The 20,191-nt window shown below is 39.0% G+C and overlaps 1 protein-coding gene across 3 annotated transcripts in view; it reads right to left on the bottom strand.

Moving 5' to 3' along the window:
• SLC28A2 (solute carrier family 28 member 2) overlaps positions 1 to 14,569 on the bottom strand; it is a 39,200-nt gene extending 24,631 nt beyond the window's left edge. For 2 of the 3 annotated variants that reach the window (XR_004950012.1, XM_036217920.1), the window contains exons 1-4: positions 14,518 to 14,569; positions 13,471 to 13,567; positions 13,242 to 13,336; positions 742 to 833 (exon numbers count right to left, since the gene is read on the bottom strand). Coding sequence is in view for 2 of the 3 variants with exons in the window: in XM_036217920.1 (XP_036073813.1) it covers positions 742 to 833; positions 13,242 to 13,336; positions 13,471 to 13,551 (268 nt within the window). In the remaining variant the exon portion in view is untranslated. The remainder of the gene's footprint in view (positions 1 to 741; positions 834 to 13,241; positions 13,337 to 13,470; positions 13,568 to 14,517) is intronic. The other variant, XM_036217919.1, reaches the window with a different exon arrangement.
• Positions 14,570 to 20,191: the final 5,622 nt, after the last annotated feature.

The raw sequence follows: 20,191 nt of genomic DNA, 5'->3' as shown, positions 1-20,191 counted from the left end.
CAACCCCAGTCATTTTAGCCTTTCCCCTTGAGCAAAACCACATAAACAAGGCTACCACTAGGAAGTACAGCAGTAGGAAGAACAATGTCGTTTTACTATAACATTGATGAGACGCCATGAGAACTTAACTCTTATATCTATCAATTAGCCTATGGTAAAATTGGTTCATTATATGTCGTTTCACTTAAAGTTGCAGAACCTGTCAACGATGTTAAGTGAGGACTATCCACAGCCATAGGGTCCTCACCTCATGGTTCCCTGAGATAATTTTTGTTCTCATCATCCCAGCTGTCCCTAATATTGACATCAAAGTCCCGTAAAATATACTGACAGTATATTTTAAATAAAAGTTTGCTGTTTTTTAAAAATATTTTATGTCATTGATCTCCCTAGTAAACCAGCAAATAAGTAATGTATACTACGGTCTTCTCTTGTAAAGACTGTGAGAACCATACCCTGAATCAAATCAAAACACTAAAATAGAAATAAGCCTAGATTCTCTAAAGTATTTAAGTCTATCAAACAGTTTTGAAAAATAGTTTATTCTCAGATTTCCCTTATTCCTGGAAGTGCAACTCAATAAATTATGGTTCACCTGTAAGTAATTAAGATCTATACAGCAAATAGCTCTGTAGATCAGTTTGTGAACAAAGTTGCTTTCCATGTAGTACTCGACTTGACACAAGGTCACATTCCTAGAACGATTGTGTCCCTCACTGCAGGGAGTTCTTAACACCTCACCCAAACACAACAGGCCCAGCAGGATCTTCTTGAACAGGCTGGCTTGTCTTTTGCAGAAACTCCATGCCCTGGAGAAAGGTTGTAGGCTCTTCCTGATGAGAACCCAAAAATTAAAATACAAAAGTTACTCCATCCCATTTGTATCAATTTCCAGAAGTTAGATTACCTGGCCTGAGGAAGAATTTCCTCTTAATCAATGAGGAAAATTATTCAGCCAGGGGACATTAGGTAGGGTTCTGGCAACACCAGAAAGGCTAGATTGAAGCTTGCCACACTGGACTAGCAACATCCTCAGTGACATCCTATCACAGAAGTGGACACCGGTCACACCGGCAGAGACTCTCAGGATCTACTCCTTCCGCGTCTCTCAGGGGCAAGGGATTGCTCAGCTTCCAGATTCAGAAAGAGGCCTTTTCTTCTGAGGTACAGCTATGACCATTCCTCTCTAAAAACCACACAAATGCATAGCTCTGAACAGTCAATCAGATGTGCATTGACAGACCAAAAGGAAATCACCAAGATCCCCTGGCAGGCAGGGCCTGAGAGAAGATGCCCAGCATCTTCATGTCTGCTTTAACAAACATTTATGTAGTACCTTCTATGTGCTGGACTCTAAGAACTTTACAAAAAGTAACTCATTGACTCAAGGTAGTTACTATTATCATTCCCATTTTACAGATGTGGAAACTGGAAAACAGAAGTTATGTAACTTCCCTAAAGTCATCGAAGCTATAAGGAGCAAAGACAGAATGTAAACTCAGGTAGTCTCACTTTGGAGTCTGAGCTCTCCACCATTATTCTGTGCTGCATCTTACTTAGACCGCAGGCTCACCTGTCTCTGCCATTCTTCAGTATTCTTAGTGCACTGTGGTCATAGTTGCAAAAGGCTCTAATTTCCAAACTCTTAAAGTTCCAAAGCGGGTGATCCCAGCAAGAAGGTACCAGTTGGCCGTCATGCTGAGGCAGGACAGCTTAGCCAAGGCTGGGACCACTCACTAATTCCAAATGCCTTGGGGTCTTGCCTAACAAATTTCCATGGTTCTTCCTCCATTGCTGCCTCTCCCATCTAACATGCTCTCTCTCTTCCTTATACGTAGTCCTCCCCCTCCCCCTTACCCTCTCCCTTCCCATCCTCCTCCTTCTCCTCCTCCTCCTCTTCCTCCTGATCTCCCTTTCTGCAGAGAACCCAGCCCTGTGCTACCAGAGTAGAGTATGTATTATCAGATATAGGTAATCTGAGAAAGGAGAAAACAACCTTCACCACCACCTAACTGAATTGATTCAAGAGGATACCCTAGAATCTCAACTATGCTACCTTCTTATGCCAAATAGAGAAAGTAGTGGGTAAAAAGGATTCCTTAGAGGTGTCAGTGTACCCAAAGGATGCCGTTATCTGTGGAACATCGTTCACAAAGCACATCAAGGAACTAATTTAATTTGAATCCTAGACTTCCCGTGTGTCCCACATGTGATATTTGATTTGCTCCTCCAGATCCGTTCTTCACCTTGCCTGTGCTCAGGGAGTCTAACCCTGTGGGCTCCCGTGGCCTTTAGCTTATCTAATTGAATTCTACCAGGGGGACCCAGAAGGAGATCAGAGTGTAAGAAAATACCAAGGTCAGCATATTGAGAAGGTCTTCTTTATATGACTCTCCATGTGGATTCTCCTACGTATTCTCCCTTTGGGCCTAGGAATAGTAACGGTTCGCTGCTTCTAGCCTCAGCTCCTTGCACTATCCTTTCTTATGGTTGCACTACATCTCGCACACATCTTTGCCATGGTCTCTTTGCAATTAAACCCTCCTCCAACTATTCTAATTTAAGTATGCCATCTGTTTCCTGTTGGGACCTAAACTGACACACTAGGTGAAGCCGATATTAAATTATGCCCAGTTAAATGCCAGTTCAGCAAGGCCACTGCAAAATAAGAAGGGACATGCACTATGTCCAAGAGGAAATAAATATACATCACATGCCTAGAAAAGACTTCTGCCCTCACCTTAGAACCAGATTTGACTATTTCTTGGGAATAAAGTTCAGTGGGTACTACCAGAATCGATTAAGAACACTCATTTCTGCAAAACCCATTAACAACCTGACCCTAGACTAGCAAGTTGAAATTGACCTCTGGTTTAAGAAATTAAAATTAAAAAAGAAAAAGGCATTAGGAGCATTCCAAATGAAAAGGAGGGGAAAAAAGCTTTCTCGCCTCTTTAAACCAATGGCGAAGCAGTGCATAGAAACATGTGAGCAGATGTTCATGATCGTGGTACCTCGCTTGATCCACAATCTTGCTAATACTACCAAACTCTTTACTTTACACAACAGTACAGTTTGAGGGTTAGCATTATGTTATATCGAGAAGCCGAATTGAGAAGAAATCTATCTGATAGATGGTGGAACTCAATACCTTAGGCATAACTTGTGAAGTATGTACCCACCGATAAGTCCTCCCAGTATGTACTCAGGAGGCTTTTCAGATATGGACTAACAATAACCCTCTCACTTACATGCTTACGGCCTGCTGCCATAAGTGACAGCGAGGAAGTGTAGGGTAAGGGTAGTAGGTCAAGCTAGCTGAATATCAGAGGGCACTATAGGTCAGGCCTAGCAACAAGAGGGCACATACATTTTCTCAGAGGCCCTATCCACAAGATATAGAAACTCTCTCAACTAAAGGAGACAGAGCTATGGAAAATCCCAGAGTCTGGATACTATTGTTTAGCAGTTAGCATGGAAAGCTTAGGATAACTTTCAGAATATCCAGTGACTGTTGGCATTGTGGGCCCTGGGTGAATCTTTGCTGCTTTAGCTTGAAGTGAGAAACAAAAAGAAAGGAAATGTTGGTCAGAGTAAAGGGTTAAGCCCTCCAGGCAGAACTGACCAAAATCTTTTCAAGGGATCAAAGGTTTTACTTTAATGATGGCATAAAAGGAACTGGTCAATGGGTACTGTACTGGACACAGATTCAAAGTTATGTATACAACTGGTTTCAAACTGGATAGACAAAGAGAGCTGGGTGGTGCTGTATAGGGACTCGAAAACAGTTACCAAAAGTGTCTAAGGGAGAATGGTAACTGAGTATGAGAAGCAAAAAAGTTATTAATAAGCCAAAGTGGAAAGCCAAATAGGAATTGGAAAACCAGAGAAAGTAAGAGAAAGGTCTATCAGATGGAAGCCAGAACACTTATGTTGGAGGCAGAGACTCTGTGCACCTGGGGATGACCAGTTCTGAGAGCCATCAGCCCAGGTAGAGTATGAAGGTAGTCTAAATCAGAACACAGCCAGCTAGGTGTGGTGGGTTGTAATAGATGTATTGTCTTGGAAAGAACTCTTCCTCCACACTGTACCCAAATCTTTGCTTGATGTACCCATTTCAGATGTCAGAAGATGTCAAGTCTCCTTGACCCTAACAGTGGTAACCCAATGCCAAAGGTCCACAAAGACAAGAAGGATCTATGTGATGGGATTTCTAACTAGCCCTTCAACCCACATTCAACTTTTTCCTTCCAGAACTCTGTTCTCTTCAAGTTAAACAGTGGTTCTGCCGGGCAGTGGAGTCTTCCCAGAGAAGCTGCTGTCTCTCGCTCTCACTCACACTCTCTCTCTCTCATTAGGAGAGTTGTGACTCTACCTCCAATGGCCTTTTGAGCCAAGCCCTTTAGTTCTGCTGTTAGCAAAAGTTTCTCCACATTTCTAATATGTGGTTAATGCCTGTTATGGACTTCCTGTACTGGTACAATTAGCCCCTATTTACACCCTTTTTTAATGATTTCAACAGGAATTTGAGGATGGAAGAGCTCTAGCTCATTCAGCTATTGATATCAGGCTCAGACCCTAATGAGAAATAAAATAAAGAGGAAATGGGGAGGAGCTCCCAGCAAGGAAGGGCTGCCTAAATTTCTCCACTTAGGATTTGCATTGACACCAACACAGGCCCAAGGTGCCCTTCCAGACCTCCCTACTAATAACTTGTACAGCTCATAGCCACCCACCTACCTTACTATCTCCACCCGTCCCTCCTAAGCTTACTGACCTTCCAGAAGGTCAGAACTGTCACTCTGATAGGGCAGCCAGAAGAAACGGCAGACTTAGTAGGAGCAGTTGGAGATCCAGAAGGAAAAGCGAAAAAAGAGAAATGATCTTTAAGAAGGAATAGAGGTCAGTGATATTCAGTGATATAGAAAATTAGGTAGACTGGGAAATGAGATGAAGATGCTAGATTGGGCAGTGAAAAGGTGACTGGTTCTGTTTGAGAGAACTGTTTACAGGAGAATGACTGGGTAAAAGCAGAATTGCAGGAGATTGAGTGAGTGGGAGCATATATGGACTACTTTTTTTTTTTTCTTTAAAGTTTGCCTGTGAAGAAAAGAAAAACCAGAGAGTTTACTAAGTACGTTTTACCAGGCACTGGAAGACCTCATCAACCATCCCCTCCAAAAACCGCAAGGCTAATAGTTTAAGTTTATGACCAAGGAAACTGGCAGAGTTAGAATTTAAAACCCAGATATTTCCTTTGCTCCACGTGGCTTCTAATTAGAGATATAAGGCTAGCATTCCAGAAGGACCTTTCTAGAATTCCAAAGTTATGACTGCTAAGAGAGTAGAAAAGAAGGAACAAGTAAGTATGCCTGTAAATGTCAATGAAGCTTTCACAAGGAGAGGACAGATGAACTGATAGGAAAGGTCAGGGGAAAAAGTTCGCTAAGTGGGTATGCCTCAGAGAGGTAGAAGGTTGAAGTATCTCTAGAAGAATAAAAGCATATTTGAGTGAGCCTAGCATTTTGAAAGAATAGTATAATTGGCTGTTGCTGGGAAGCAGGGAACATGTAGCTGGATGGTGGCAGAAAGCTCATAAAGGAGGACGGAAGTCAGGTCATGTAGATTATATGCCATGGATTGTATGTTAGGAAGTTATCTTGTAGGAAGCAGAGAACCATAAAGAATTTAAGCAAGGTGATAATGCGAGCAGATAATGTGTTTTAGAAAGATCATTCTTGTGGCAGTGGGGTGGGAGACAGGCTAGGGTCTTCGGGAGGTAACAAAGGGTGCAGGAGAGGACTGATAATAGGAGTGAATGGCATATGGCATAAGTGTTTAGGAGAGAGGATTAACATTAAGTGGGGAGTGGGGGAACTGGGGTGACAGTGCGGTTCCTGCCATGCATGACTAAGTCAGGATAAAAGTATTCACCAAAATAGTGAATACAGGAGGAGGAACAGGCGTGAGGGGGAAATGTGAATTTACTCATCTTTGTACACTTAGAGCCTAGCTCAGGATCTGACATACTAGGAAAGCCTGAAATCTATGCTGACAGGAGTTTGGTTTCAATGTTTGGTTTGAAGTATTTATGTGACATTAAAGTGTAGATGTTTGGCAAATGGTTGGATATATAGGGCTGAAGCGTAGAACGAAGGTACAGGCTGCAGATGTGGCTTTATGAATCAAGACATTAAGTGTAGGGGTGAGAAGAGAAGACAAATGAGAGACCCTGGAAAACGACAAGAAAGAACATCCAGAGAGGTAGGAGAATGAGGACAGTGTAGTATTAAAATTTTAAAAATTAATTTCAAGAAAGAAAGGGTCGGAAGGGCCACACTGCAGAGATTCCCAATGAAAGTGTGGGACTCGACAAGTAGGTTTTCATTGTTCACCTGAGTTGGAGAATTTCAGCTGACCAGTGGTGGTGAAAACCAGATTGCACTGGGCCGAGAAGTGAATGGGGAGGTAGGAAAATGCCATTGCAAGTAAATCCCACATTTCCAAGAAATTTAGCCATGAAGGAAAAAGATATCACAAGATTGAGGTAAGGTTTGTTTGTTTGTTTGTATATTACAAGAAGAGATAAACTTAAGTACACTTACAGATTTGAGAAAGGTCTAATGGAGAAGGAGTAATGAAGATGTAGGGGGAAGAGAGGCCTGTAGAAGGGGATGGAGAAGGTAATAGAGTTGGCTTAGGCCTTCTGATAAAGGAGAGGAAAAGGAGAGGAAAAGACAGGGATTCATGCAGGTACAGGCATAGTTAATTTGGAGCATGTGAGAGGATAATTTACTGTTTAAACAAAAATAATAACAGTGTAGTAACAGTGTAGTATGGGGTTTATAACATATGTAGAAGTGAAATGTATAAACATAATGGTGGTATAAAGGCTGGAAGGGGAGATACAGAAGGCTACTATTATAAAGTTCTTAACACTTTATATAAAGTTCTTAGCACTTGAAGTAGGCTTGATAAGTTGAAGATGTATACTATAAACACTAAAGCTAGCACTAAAATAATGAAACAAATTTATAGCTAATAAGCCAACAAAGGAAATAAAATGGAATCATTTAAAAATATTCAATTAATCTGAAGGAACATATAAAAGGGAAGAAAGGGTGTAAAAAGAAGAAAGGCATTAAAAAAGAAAATGGAAAGGCATCCCATGTTCACGGGTCAGAGAATTAATATTGTTAAAATGTCCATATTACCAAAGCCATCTATAGACTAAACAAAATCACCATTAAAATTCCAATGGTATTTGTTCACAGAAATAGAAAAAACAATCATAAAATTTGTATGGAACTACGAAAAAATCCTGAATAGCCAAAGGAGTCTGGAGGAAACCAAACAAACCTGGAGGTATCACACTTTTTTATTTGAAACTATGCTACAGTAATAAAAACAGTAAGGTACCGGCACAAATAGAACCAGTGGAACAGAATAGAGAGCTCAGAATTAAACTCCCACATATACAGTTAACTAATACTGTATGGCATTACAAGGGAGCAAAAACACCCAATGGGGAAAGGATAGTCTCTTCAACGATTAGTGTTGGGAAAACTGCATGAACACATGCAGAACAACCAAATTTGGTGCCTATCTTACACAACTCACAAAAATTAACTCAAAATGGATCAAAGACTTAAGCATAAGACCTAATACCATAAGTCTCCTAGAAAAAAACCTAGAGAAGAAGCTCTTCAATATTGGTCTTGGCAATAATTTTCTGGATATGACACAAAAAGCACAAACAAAAGCAAAAATCAACAAGTGAGACAGCACCAAACTTAAAAGCTTCTTCAGCAAGAGAAACAATTAAAATGAAAAGGCAACCTACAGAATGAGAGAAAATTTTTGCAAAACATATATAAGGAGTTAATACCCGAAATATATAAAGAACTCATACAAGTCAATAGCAAACAAAAAAAAACATGATTTTCAAAATAGGCAGAGGAACTGAATAGACATTTTTCCAAAGAAGATATCCACATGGTCAACAGGTACATAAAAAGATGATCGACATCAGTAATCATCAGTGAAAAGCAACTCAAAAGCACAATGAGCTATTGCCTCACACCTGTTAGAATGGCTATTATCAAGAAGACAAGAGATATGTGAAGAAAAGGAAATCCTTGTACTCCATTGGTGAGAATGTAAATTGGTTCTACTACTCTGGAAAGCAATACAGAGGTTCTTCAAAAAATTAAAAATAGATCTATATGATTCAATAATTCCATTTCTGATTATATATGCCCAAGGAAAATAAAAGCAAAATATTGAAGAGATATATGCACTCCCATGTTTATTGCATCATTATTCATAAGAGCCAAGATATAGAAACAGTCTAAGTACACATCAATGGATGAATGCATAAAGAAAATGTGATGTGATACATACAGACACACACACACGCACATACGTGTGCACACACAATGGATTATTATTCTGCCATGAGAAAGAACATTCTGCCATTTACAACAGTATGGAAGACCTTGAGTAAATTATGTGACGTGAGATAAGTCAGATAGAAAAAGACAATTACTGTGTGATATCGCTTACATGTGTAATCTAAAAAATCCAAAATCGTAAAAACAGAAAGTAAAATGGTGGTTGCCAGGGGATGGAAGTTGGGGGCACATGACAAATATTATTTAAGGATACAAACTTGCAATGAGTAGTAACTAAGCCCTGTAAATCTAATGTATAGTATAGTGAATATAAACAAAAATATTGTATTATAATCATTAAACTTACTGAGAGTCTAGAACTTAATGATCCCAACCACTAAAAAGAAAAGATCATTATGTAATGTATAGAGGTACTAATTATCACCACATTGGTAATTATGTTATTAAAATGTGTAAATATATCAAATTAATATGTATATACCTTAAATTTGCTTAATGTTATATGTCAAATATATTTTAATTAAAAAACTGTTTACTTGCAATCCAGCAATTAGAGGAAAGATCTGGGTAAATGTTTGAGCTCATTAATTATGAAATGGGCCTTTACTTTTTATTTTGTCTAGTTTTATTTGGGGAGCCAAGAGTAATAAATAAAATAATGAGCATGCCTCAAATCCTAAATTTTATTATTAAGAAAATTTCTTTAAAATCAGAAGAATGGAATAATTATGATTGATGGAAGGAATGAAATATTAGGTAACCACTGAAAAGACAATCCATTCTTAATGGATAACTGGGAAAAATCAATTAACAGTAGGAGAAATAAATTTGATATGTTGAAAAAAAACAAGTGAGACAAATAGAAACAAGTAAATAGCAAGATGATATTTTTAAATCATTAAATGTAAATGGCCTCAACCCCCAACTAAAAAGCAGAGACCAGCGGATTGGCTAAAAAAAAAAAAAAAAAAAGCAAGAGAAAGGCCACTCTTTTTTCTGAAAGAAAGAAAAAAAAAGAAAAAAGAGGACAAAGACAAATTATAAGGTAATATCATAAATGTTATTGCCATAACGAATGAGGGAGTTACTTACAAAAAATACTTAATTTTCTTAAAAAGGAATGATATTGTATTATAAACTAATTAGCAGAGGTATGGGGATGGGTAGAGTAACTGGGGTGGAGAATCTGAGAATAGAAGTTTTAAAACAACTGTCAAACAGAAGTAAGCAGGTGAGTTTACATGTAATGAAATGAAGTGCCAACTAGTGAAGAAGGCTTAGGCAGTTCAGTTTGGGGCCAAAGTTTCATGTAATAGCTGTAAGTTGTCATGACTTAACTGGGCTCCACATGAAATCTAGGCATACCTGAACAGAATTTAGAGCTGAAATTCAGCAAGTTTTACAGCAACGTTAACCTGGAACATGATCATCATCTTCTTTCTTGGTAATTAGCTTAAATGAAAAACCATTTATGCAAATGGAAATTTTAATATGACCCAACTCTTCATTTCTGGAGTCAAGACCAGAAGAGGTGGTAAGATAGGAGGCAAGCTAGGAAAAAGTGTAACTCTTTTTCTTCAGAGCAGAAAATCCCCTCTCAGACCTGCTGCCTACTTCCCCAGCCAGACCCAAACCTAGGAAGGATGCTTCACTGCCAACCAGCCCCAGGACCCTAGCATCACTCAGCACTTCCACTCAAGATGGGGGACATACAGCTGAAGGTCTACAGGGCTGAGGGGAGAAGGATGCTTTCAAGTAGCCTAGTCTTCTTCGTTCTCAGCAGATACAGGCCCTATATTACAGAAATTTAGCTTCTCTAGCCCATTATTTCTACTTAAGTGCATCTCTGATAGCTTCTCAGACTCCTTCACTAACATCTCAGGAAAAACTGGCCTTTCCACTTACCAAGGCAAATTCTCCAACTCTTAACCTAATTCCACCTCCTGATGACTTCTAAGGGCCTTTTTTTTTTCTTGATACATCTGTCTAGAGATTGATTTTTTTAATGAATTTATTTAAATTAGTTTCAAGTACACAGTACATTGGTTACGTCTATATTGTTCATAAAACGATTCCCCCATCTGTTCCCTCCCTCCCCTGGCCCTCCACCTAGCCATCATATTAATGCTAGCTACATTCCCTGTGCCATGCTCCCCATCCTCATGTCTAACTATCAACTACTAATTTTTACTTCTTTAATCCTTCACCCCATTATCCCAGCCCCCTAACCCCCCTCCCCTCTGTCTGTCACCAAATTGTCCACTATATTTGTGAGGCTATTTTTGATTAGTTTGTTCTTTTTGTTCCTTAGATTCCGCATGTAAGTGAAATCATATGGTATTCATCTTTTTCTGTCTGACTTATTTCACTCCGCATAATAACCTCTAGGTCCATCCATGTTGTTGCAAATGGTAGGATTTCATTTAATGGCTGAGTAATATTCCATTGTACATATGAATTTCTTTATCCAATCATCTGTTGATGGGCATTTAGGTTGCTTTTATATCTTGGCTATTGTAAATTGTGCTGCCATGAATATTAGAGTGCATAGATCTTAACAAATTATTGTTTTGGTTTTCTTTGGATAAATACCCAAAAGTGCAATTGCTGGGTCAAAAGGTACATCCATTTTTAATTTTTTGAGAAACCTCCATACTGTTTTCCATAGCGGCTGTCCCAATTTGCAATCCCACCAACAATGAATGAGGGTTCCCTTTTTTCCGCATCCTCGCTAAGGGCCTTGTTTTGACAATTATTTATCTCACTATCCAGAGACCCCTCCATCACCCATTCCTTCACTTCTCTGACTCTCCTGGCTTCTTTTTTCAATGATCAGATGTGCTCAAGTTTACTACTTCTTAAAAACAAACGGCCCTCACCATCACCAAACCTTTTTGAATTCTCAACAACGGAAAGAGCTCTCCCTGAAATGTTTGTGTTTTGCTAAATTGCTTTATAGAAATGGTTAAATTTAGAAAGAGTAATGAAAAGAAAAAGAAGCTAAAATCAGTTTGTTTCGAAGGATCAGGTTAAGGATTTACCGAGGAACCAACAACAGGAGTAACAGAGGATAGAGACAGGGGTACGAGTGTATGTCCTGAGAATGGTTGGCCTTTAATTAATCACTAATCTTGTCAATTCTATTCCAAAAGTGTGTCTGGGCTTTAACTTTTTGAATCTATTCTCATATGTCCACATAAATCTATCTATCTATCTATCTATCTATCATCTTTCTATTTATATAAATTTATACCTAGAAGTAAATTTCTGGAGAAGAAAATAGAATTTGAAATTTTATTTTCTCTATGAAGTCACTAAGTTTATTCTTAAAAATAAAGAGAAAAAATGACTTTTTGTTTTGGAGCTACTCTGGATCATATCCATTTATTCCCTTTAGAAACTATTCAATATCCTCTTCTAAGCTTCACAATATATGACTTCTGCACTTTTTTATAAATATCCAAACCCTTTTCAACACCATGGAATATGGCTTCTATCTGACCTACTTTACCCAAACAACTTTCTTAGACATTACTTCTGAGACCAAAACCATGATCAAAATCAAAGATTTGTCTAACTCCTCCTTCCTTGACTCCTGTCACACATAACACTGTGGATTGGACTATGCCTTCATTCTTGATACTTTCTTCTCTCTCTTTTGTTATTCTTTCAATTACAGTTGACATTCAATATTACTTTATATTAGGTTCAGGTGTACAGCATAGTGGTTAGACATTTATATAATTTATGAAGTGATCCCCTGATTAGTTTAGTACCTAACTAGCGCTATGCATAGTTATTACAATATTATTGGCTATGTTCCCTTTGCTGTACTTTACATCCCCATGACTGTTTTGTGACTATCAATTTGTACTTCTTAAGCCCTTCAACTTTTTCACTCGGTCCCCCAATTCCCCTCCCATCTGGCAAACATCAGTTTGTTCTATGTATCTATGAGTCTGTTTCAGTTTTGTTTTGCTTTTTTGTTGTTGTTGTTGTTCTTTAGATCATATGATATTTTTCTTTCTGTGTCTGACTTATTTCACTTAGCATAATACCCTGTAGGTCCATCCATATTGTCACAAATGGTAAGATTTTATTTTTTATAGCCAAGTAATATTCCACTGTATATATGTACCACATTTTTATCCAGTTGTCTATTGATGGGTACTTAGGTTGCTTCCATATCTTAGCCAATGTAAATAATGCTTCAATGAACATAAGGATGCATGTATCTTTTTGAATTAGTATTTTGGATTTCTTACTACCTTCCTTCTCTTCTGACTTTCGAAACTGTACTTTTTTGACTTTCACTATTATCCTTTATAGTAAGTCTTTCCATACCTTTTTTTCTTCTGATTTTTCTTTCTCTCCATCCCCATACTCCATCTGAGTATTCCAGAAGAGCTTTTTTTAAAAATGATATGGGTAACTTAGTTTCTAACCCTCAATTTTCTGATTGGAAAAAAGAGATTAAAATTAGTGTCTACCTGTTGCTGTGAAAATTAATTAATTATATAAAATATAATGCACAATAGTAAGTACTCAATAAATGTTAGCTGTAATTATTCTCATTACTGCTACTTCTGTTGTGAGTCCAACCAACACCAATATTGCTGAGCTCCCATTATTTATAGCACAGGTCTATATAACAGTTAATTACATATAGAGATGTGCATATGGTAACATCAGGTGGCTGTGAGTCTTATCTACATAATAAGACCGCAAGGTCCCTGGGAACGGGCAGTTTTGATCTCTTCTGAGTCCACTGTCCACACTTAGCCCACCCTAGATCCTTAGGTCTTAACCGAACCAATTCTAGAACACCTGTGCCTCTGGTGAGTAGAAGGCCCAACCCCATCTCCACGGCTTTGTCCTCGTTCTTCAGTCCTCCTGGTTTCTTCGGGATTTACTCCTTCTTCCTGTAAGCACAGATAGAATTGGGATGAATCATAGGGCCCTGCCAGGGAAGATGGGCAATGAGAGTGGCCAAAGACCCTGCATAAGGCTGTGTAACAGATCACAAAGCTGTGCAGAAACTAAACCGGTGAATTACCGTGAGCTCTAGTCCCGGGTTCTCTATGCCGGTCTCCACTGTGGACAGAGCAATGGCCTCTCTTCCATTTGTTTTCTCCATCTCCTGTTCTCCTTAACTGAAAAACAAATTCAGGGCCAAGGCTGAAAGATTGGCCATTCTATAATGTGGGGCTGGGGAGACTTTTTAGGGCCAGATACCCACAGGAAAAAAAAACTAAAACTCTCTAGAGGTTTGGTTGATTTCTTTAAGAAAGAAATTGTGTAAATGAGAATCGGGAAGATTGGAAACATATTTTTAATATAATAAATAATGAACTATAGACTTCTATTTCCTACTGTGAATTGGTAAGGAAGGGGTGGTGAGATAGAAGAGAAATGAAGGGCGGTTGGGGGGGGGGAGATTGAAATGAATCAGTAGTTCACCTAGGTCCCTAGGACCTATTCTATAAAGGGCCCTGTTAGACCCCTTAAAAGAAGAGTCAAAGGGCAACTACTGTTAGCCTGGTGGAGGCCCCACTGAGCTGTGCTGGGTAAAAAGGAAGCAGAAAGGGCAGCAGAGGGTTGGGAAGGTCCCAGACCCTAACATATTGCTGAGAAAACAAGAATTAACAAGTTTTCAAGTTCCCAAATATATTGTAGCACCAGAATGGTTTTTGGAGCATCTAAGAGCATCTTTATTACTTAAATAAAAGAAGCCTATACTTAAAATAATCAGTATTAATGTTAATTATCCCAAAGAAAGTTTTAAAACAGAATGAGAGAATCAAGAAACTAAAGCAAACAATTGAGCCTCATTATATGCAACCCTGGTAGACAAACACTCAAATTTATGAGTGCATTCTGAGATGTTGCTTTACATTGCAGAAAATTTCCTTCCCCATGGAAATTTTTTTAATGTGATCTCTTCAAGCATTTAAAATATAATTTCATTAAACACACATAAACAGATTTTTGTGTAAATGAGGGCCTTCCTGTACAGGCAGAAAACTACCTATTTGGTCTAAACATGATGAATTAAGAAATTTGGCAAATCGAGTTTCTGCCCTCCCCAAACGCCCCTTCTTACACCAGTTTGTAGGGTTCTTTCTGTCTCCTCAGTAAAGGACGAAAAGAAAAACTCAGCTCTAAGAGATCCTAACTCTGAAGGGACAGGCTGAGACTGGCTTTCCTATGATTGGCTTATTTGTCTTGGGCCCTCCTTCTCTGGGCTCATCCTTCCCTGTAGAGGAGTACAACTCTCAAGTTAAATATTTATAGATTTTTAAGACTTTTTCAGGGTCAGTTCTAAGAATTCTGCAGAGATTAACAGGCACATCAACAGAAGCATTGCCCTAGGCACTGAATGAGGCACTGGGGAACATAGAAAAAAAGTAAGAGAAAGATCTCTACATTCAAAACACTTTTATGATTCTGTACTGGAAAGACAGCCACTAGATAGAAAACAACAGAAAGCAAGACCACACAGGATTCAATACCAAATGATCACTACGAAGTCTTTTATTAATCCATTCAATAGATATTTATTGAGTACTCAATATCACTCAGGCACTGTTTTGAGTGCTGAAGACCCAAAGATTAATGAGACATTGTCTCTGCCGTAAAGGAACTTACAAATCAGTAAGGAAAGACCAAAGTGTCAGAAAGGCTTCCTGGAGTTGATAACAGTTTCCCTGAGTCTGGAAAGTCTTAAAAGCTAAGTGGGGGACCAATGATGGAAAAGGGGAAAGATATATCAGCAGAGAGAGAAACTTGAACAAAGACACAGTGATGTGGCCTTCCCTGACATACTAAGGAGGCTGTAAAAGTTAATTAAAGAACGGAGAGGGAGGAGGAAAAATGGCATAGATGATAGAGGCTCTGTTCATCCCTCTGGCGACCAAATCAAAGTTGTGACAGAAACAAGGAGCAGCAGCAAAAAAAAAAAAAAAAAAAATCACCTGGGATCTAGATGAACAAGCCATACAACTCTGGAGAAATCCAAGAAAGCACCCTGCAATGGCAGAAGGAATGACAGGACAAGGACACCAGGCTGCCCGGTCTCGAGCAGCTGAGTAAGACAGAGAATATGGCAGCAGCAGAAGCCTCTTAAAAGAGGCCGCGTCTGTGAGCAGATTTTCATGGTGATGGACCTACTCGCTCTGAGCCCTAGTGGCCATTCGGCTGCGCACAGCGGGCACCAGGGACTTACAGGGAGACATTGTCAGAGTGAGGGCTGAGGCGAGACTCGCTCGGTACAGAAGTCCCAGAGGTATCCATTGTTCCCTGTTGAGCCCTCCACTCTACCAGTGCACAGGACACAGCGCCACCACAGCTGTGACATCATCAAACTGAATAACAAAGGTCGCTCTGCCCAGAGGATTGTCTGAAACCCTGCCTATCCCAACTTAAGCCCCACCCAAACCACATACAGATATATCCTCAGTAAGTCAGGAGCTCCTTGCTGAGACTCACATTGGTGGAGGCAGCTGGCGTCAGTTTCTGGTGTGGCCTTTTGAGGCAGCTATAAGCGCAGCATCTGCGGATTGCTTGCTGAATCTTAACGGGTGGCCCCTGAGGGGCAGAGACTTGGGCTAAGTTTGGCCTGCAGCTGAACCCCTCTCAGGACTGTGCCACTGGACACCTACTTCACAAATCCATACTAATAATACTAGGAGACTTAGGAGCTTTGCTTAGTACATAGAAACAGACACAGAAAGGCAGCCAAAAGGGGAAGACAAAGAAGCAGAAACTATATGAGAGAACAGAACAGTGATCCAGATGTAATGGAGTCAAGTAATCCAACAGATGCAGAGTTCAAAACACTGGTTATAAAGATGCTCAATGAACTTTTGGGACATGTAGATAAATTCAGTGAGAACTTCAACAAAGAGATAAAAAACATAAAAATGGAAATGGTCATTATAAAAGGGAACCAGTCTGAAATGAAGAATGCATTATCTGAGATGAGAAATACATTAAATGGAATAAACAAAGAAATAAACCAAGTGAATAAAGAAGAGGATCACATGCCCTATCTAGAGGACAGGAAAGCCACTCAGGACAATCAATCAGAATGGCAAGAAAAAAGATGCCAAGACTATAAAAATAATTTAAGGAAGATATGGGACACTATCGAGGGTCCAAATATTCATCTGATCGGCACAATTGAAGAAAATCAAAATGTTCAACAGCTGCTTGAAGAAATAATGATGGAAAACTTCCCTAAGCTGGTAAAGGAAATGGACATAAGACCCCAGGAAGCTCAGAGAATTCCAAAAATCAGTGATCCAAAGAGGCCCGCACCAAGACACATCATAATTAAAATGCCAAAGGTTAAATACCAAGAAAGAATATTAAAAGCAGCAAGAGAAAAACAAATAATATAAGGGGACACCCCTAGGACTGGCAGCTGATTTCTTAAAGAAACCATGCAGGACAGAAGGGCTTGGCAAAAAATATTCGACAGGATGAAGACCTGGGATATACAACCAAGAATAATCTATCCAGCAAAGCTATCATTTAGAGTTGAAGGACAGATAAAGAGCTTCTCAGACAAAAATAAGCTAAAGGAATTTATTGCCACCAAGCCAGAATTATAGGAAATGTTGGAGGGACTTCTTTAAGAAGAAAAAAACATGTATCAAAAACAAGAATAAAGAATAGTAACAACTACACTCCTATCAATAAGTACCTTAAATGGAAAAGAATTAAGTGCTTCAACCAAAAGATAGAATGGTTGAAAGGATAAGAAAACAAGCCCCCTACACATGAAAAGGAAGGGATGGAAAAAGATATTGCTTTGATGAACCTAGAAGGTATTTATGTCAGACAGAGAAAGATAAACACTATATGATTTTACTTATATATGGAATTTAAGGTTTAAAAAGAACAAACTAATCAAAAACAGACTCACAAATATAGTGGACAATTAGGTGATGGACAGAGGGGAGGGGTTTGGAGGGCTGGGAGAATGGAGTGAAGGGTTAAGAAGTACAAATTAATAGCTGATTGATGGTCATGGGGATGGGGAGCATGACATAGTAAATGCAATTAGCATTAATACATTGGCTAGGTGGAGGGTCAGGGGAAGGAGGGAGCAACTGGGGGATCATTTTACTAACTATGTAGATATCTAACCAATGTACTGTATACTTGAAACTAAAATTAAAAAAAAAAATAATGGAGAGAAATTTTTGAAGAATCGATTATGGAAGGACAAAATAAAGAAGGAAATTAGTTATGGAATAAAGGGGAGAAATGTGAGTGGAATGGTGGTGATCTATCAAGAAATAAGTCTGGAGATGCAGTTAAGTTCCACCTCTGTCTGGAACCAGTTGGATTCTGTTTTCCTGATGTTGGTGGTATGTTCTTCAGGAAATGTCTTCCAGACAAGTGAAGGAGCCAGGCTACAAGTTTGGGCTTATTCTAAATCAAATAGGAAAGCAGGAGGAGGATGTATTGGAAGGATGCACATTGAGGGCAGGGAAACTGGCAAGGAGACAAAAGTCAGACGTGGTGAGGCTCTAACCAAAGCAGTAGAAGAGGATGGATAGAACGAAACAAGTCTCTAGGACTTGATGATTGATCATGTTTGGGGAAGTGTATGCAAGGGAGAAGATAACTTTTCAAAACTGTACAGAATAATTTAGTTTCTACCCATTTCTACCCTACAGTAGTACTAAGCTACGTCTCGTTCACTACACACACGATATTCCCTGCAGAACACACGGTACTCTAAATGTTTACTTGTCTCCCATTACACTGTGATCCCCTGGAGCACAGACTTTCTGTCTTGTTCACCACTCTATCCCCAGGCTCAAGGCCTGTCACATTGGACAGTCAATAAATATTTGTAAAATAAGTGAAACAAACACACACAGGACTCTTAGATTATTGGGTATGTAGATGATGGTGACAACTACCAAAATAGGAACACATATTTCTATTTCCCTAGCTCCATGGGTGCATGTATGCATGCACGCACGTGTACACACACACACACACACATACACACACACACACACACACACACACACACACACACACCCATAAAAGCCCTAACAGAGTAAATGCGTTATATTCTGTAACCTAGAGCAATTCCTTTTGCCTCTCTGAGCCCCTCTTGCTATTCTTGCCCTGCCTAGTTGCTTAGTGTTATCTCACAAGATTATTATGAAAATTAAGTAATTTAATGTAGAAAAAGAATTTAGAAAATAGTAGATGACCTTACAGCTATAGGCTACTATTATAAGCTCTTAAAGTAATTCAGGAAAATTATAAGTATTTTCAATCTGATGTCCGACTATCATCTCAATGTGACTGTGAAGGCTCTCTTGCTCATCCTAACTCATACTTTATCTCTGTTTTTCGTTAGATAATTGCCAGTTCGAGCCAGGCACAGGCATAATGATAGGCACAGATCCTAGCGTTCAGTCCAGCGAAATGATGCTGGTGATCAAATCTCTCTTCTCTTCTTTTCATGGAAAAGGTGTAAAAATGCATGATCATTTTCAAAGTGCAGGCTATAGCACTCATCTCACTTTTCCAAGGGATCCAAGTTTCCTTTACATGCAGTTATTATTGATATAACGCAACTGCCAAGAGGAAGAGAGTTAATCTCGCAACTACCTCCCGTCAATTAACTATTGGCTCACAAGCAGCTTGGGCTTCATTGTTTTAGTATGTTTTCTTTTTGCCTTATCACTTTTAGTATGATAAGGTCTCTTAAATTACAGATCATAAAGAACGCAGTGATTTACTCAGAGTTAGTAGCTAGTTAGTAACTAAGGCAAATCCAAATCCTGAGTTCCTCATTCCCAATTTTGTGCTATTTCTGGGCTGGGGGTGAAAAATATATAATAGATGCCTCTGTTTCTGCAGGCTTTTTTTGTCTTTCAAAAGATTTTTCTATACTTTCACTGTTAATCCCCATAACATTTCTGTAAGCAAGTCGGCTACTATTCATATTTTAGGTACAAAGGAAAATAGACTCAAAAAAGATGAATGATTGGTTTAAAGTCATACATCTAGTTAAGGCACAGCCAGGATTAGAGGCTAGCTGTGATCATGTCCATGGAAGCTGGGCCTATGACTGTCCTAAAGCCTAGGGGTTACTCCTGGAAAACTAGATGGCCTACCACAAACCCATCTGGGAAATAAGTAGGGTTTAAATAATGTATGATTTTCTATGGCCAAGCTACCCTGAACAAGCCCGATCCTGACTGATCTCAGAAGCTAAACAGGGTCAGGCTTGGTTAGTACTTGAATGGGAGACCACCTAGGAAGATCAGGTGATGTAAGCATAAAAAATAAAAAAATAAAGGATTGTAAGCAGACAAGGTCCTTGCAATCTGTTAGGTCAACCAAAGGTTGCTGCGCCTAAAAAAAAAAAAAAATTTTTTTTAATGTACGATTTTATTCTCCCTTTTACCTCTCCATTAATTCCCAGTAGAAGCAGGCAGAACTAGAGAGAATACAGGAACATCCAATGTTGGTCTGAATGCAGTAGCTTGTCCTTAACCTTCTGATTAAAACAACAAAAAAAGATAGACAAAATTTATAAAACAACAGTTTGAAAGCATTGCAAAGTGACCAACAGAGGCAGAACTTGAGGGTATGTGATCCTTGAGAGAAGTGAAGCACAGGAGCTGAATTCCACATTTATCCTAGCTCTTTTTCTGAGGGCATTTTGTTTTTCAAATCACAATGCTGAGAAATAATATCCAAGCAATTTTATGAGGTTGAAGAGAAAAAGAGGCTGG

The sequence above is a fragment of the Rousettus aegyptiacus genome, unplaced genomic scaffold (genome assembly GCF_014176215.1).
Source record: "Rousettus aegyptiacus isolate mRouAeg1 unplaced genomic scaffold, mRouAeg1.p scaffold_m13_p_3, whole genome shotgun sequence".
In the NCBI taxonomy this organism is placed as follows: domain Eukaryota; kingdom Metazoa; phylum Chordata; class Mammalia; order Chiroptera; family Pteropodidae; genus Rousettus; species Rousettus aegyptiacus.
Note: the sequence above shows the minus strand (reverse complement) of the source record. Positions and strands in the feature narration are given on the sequence as shown.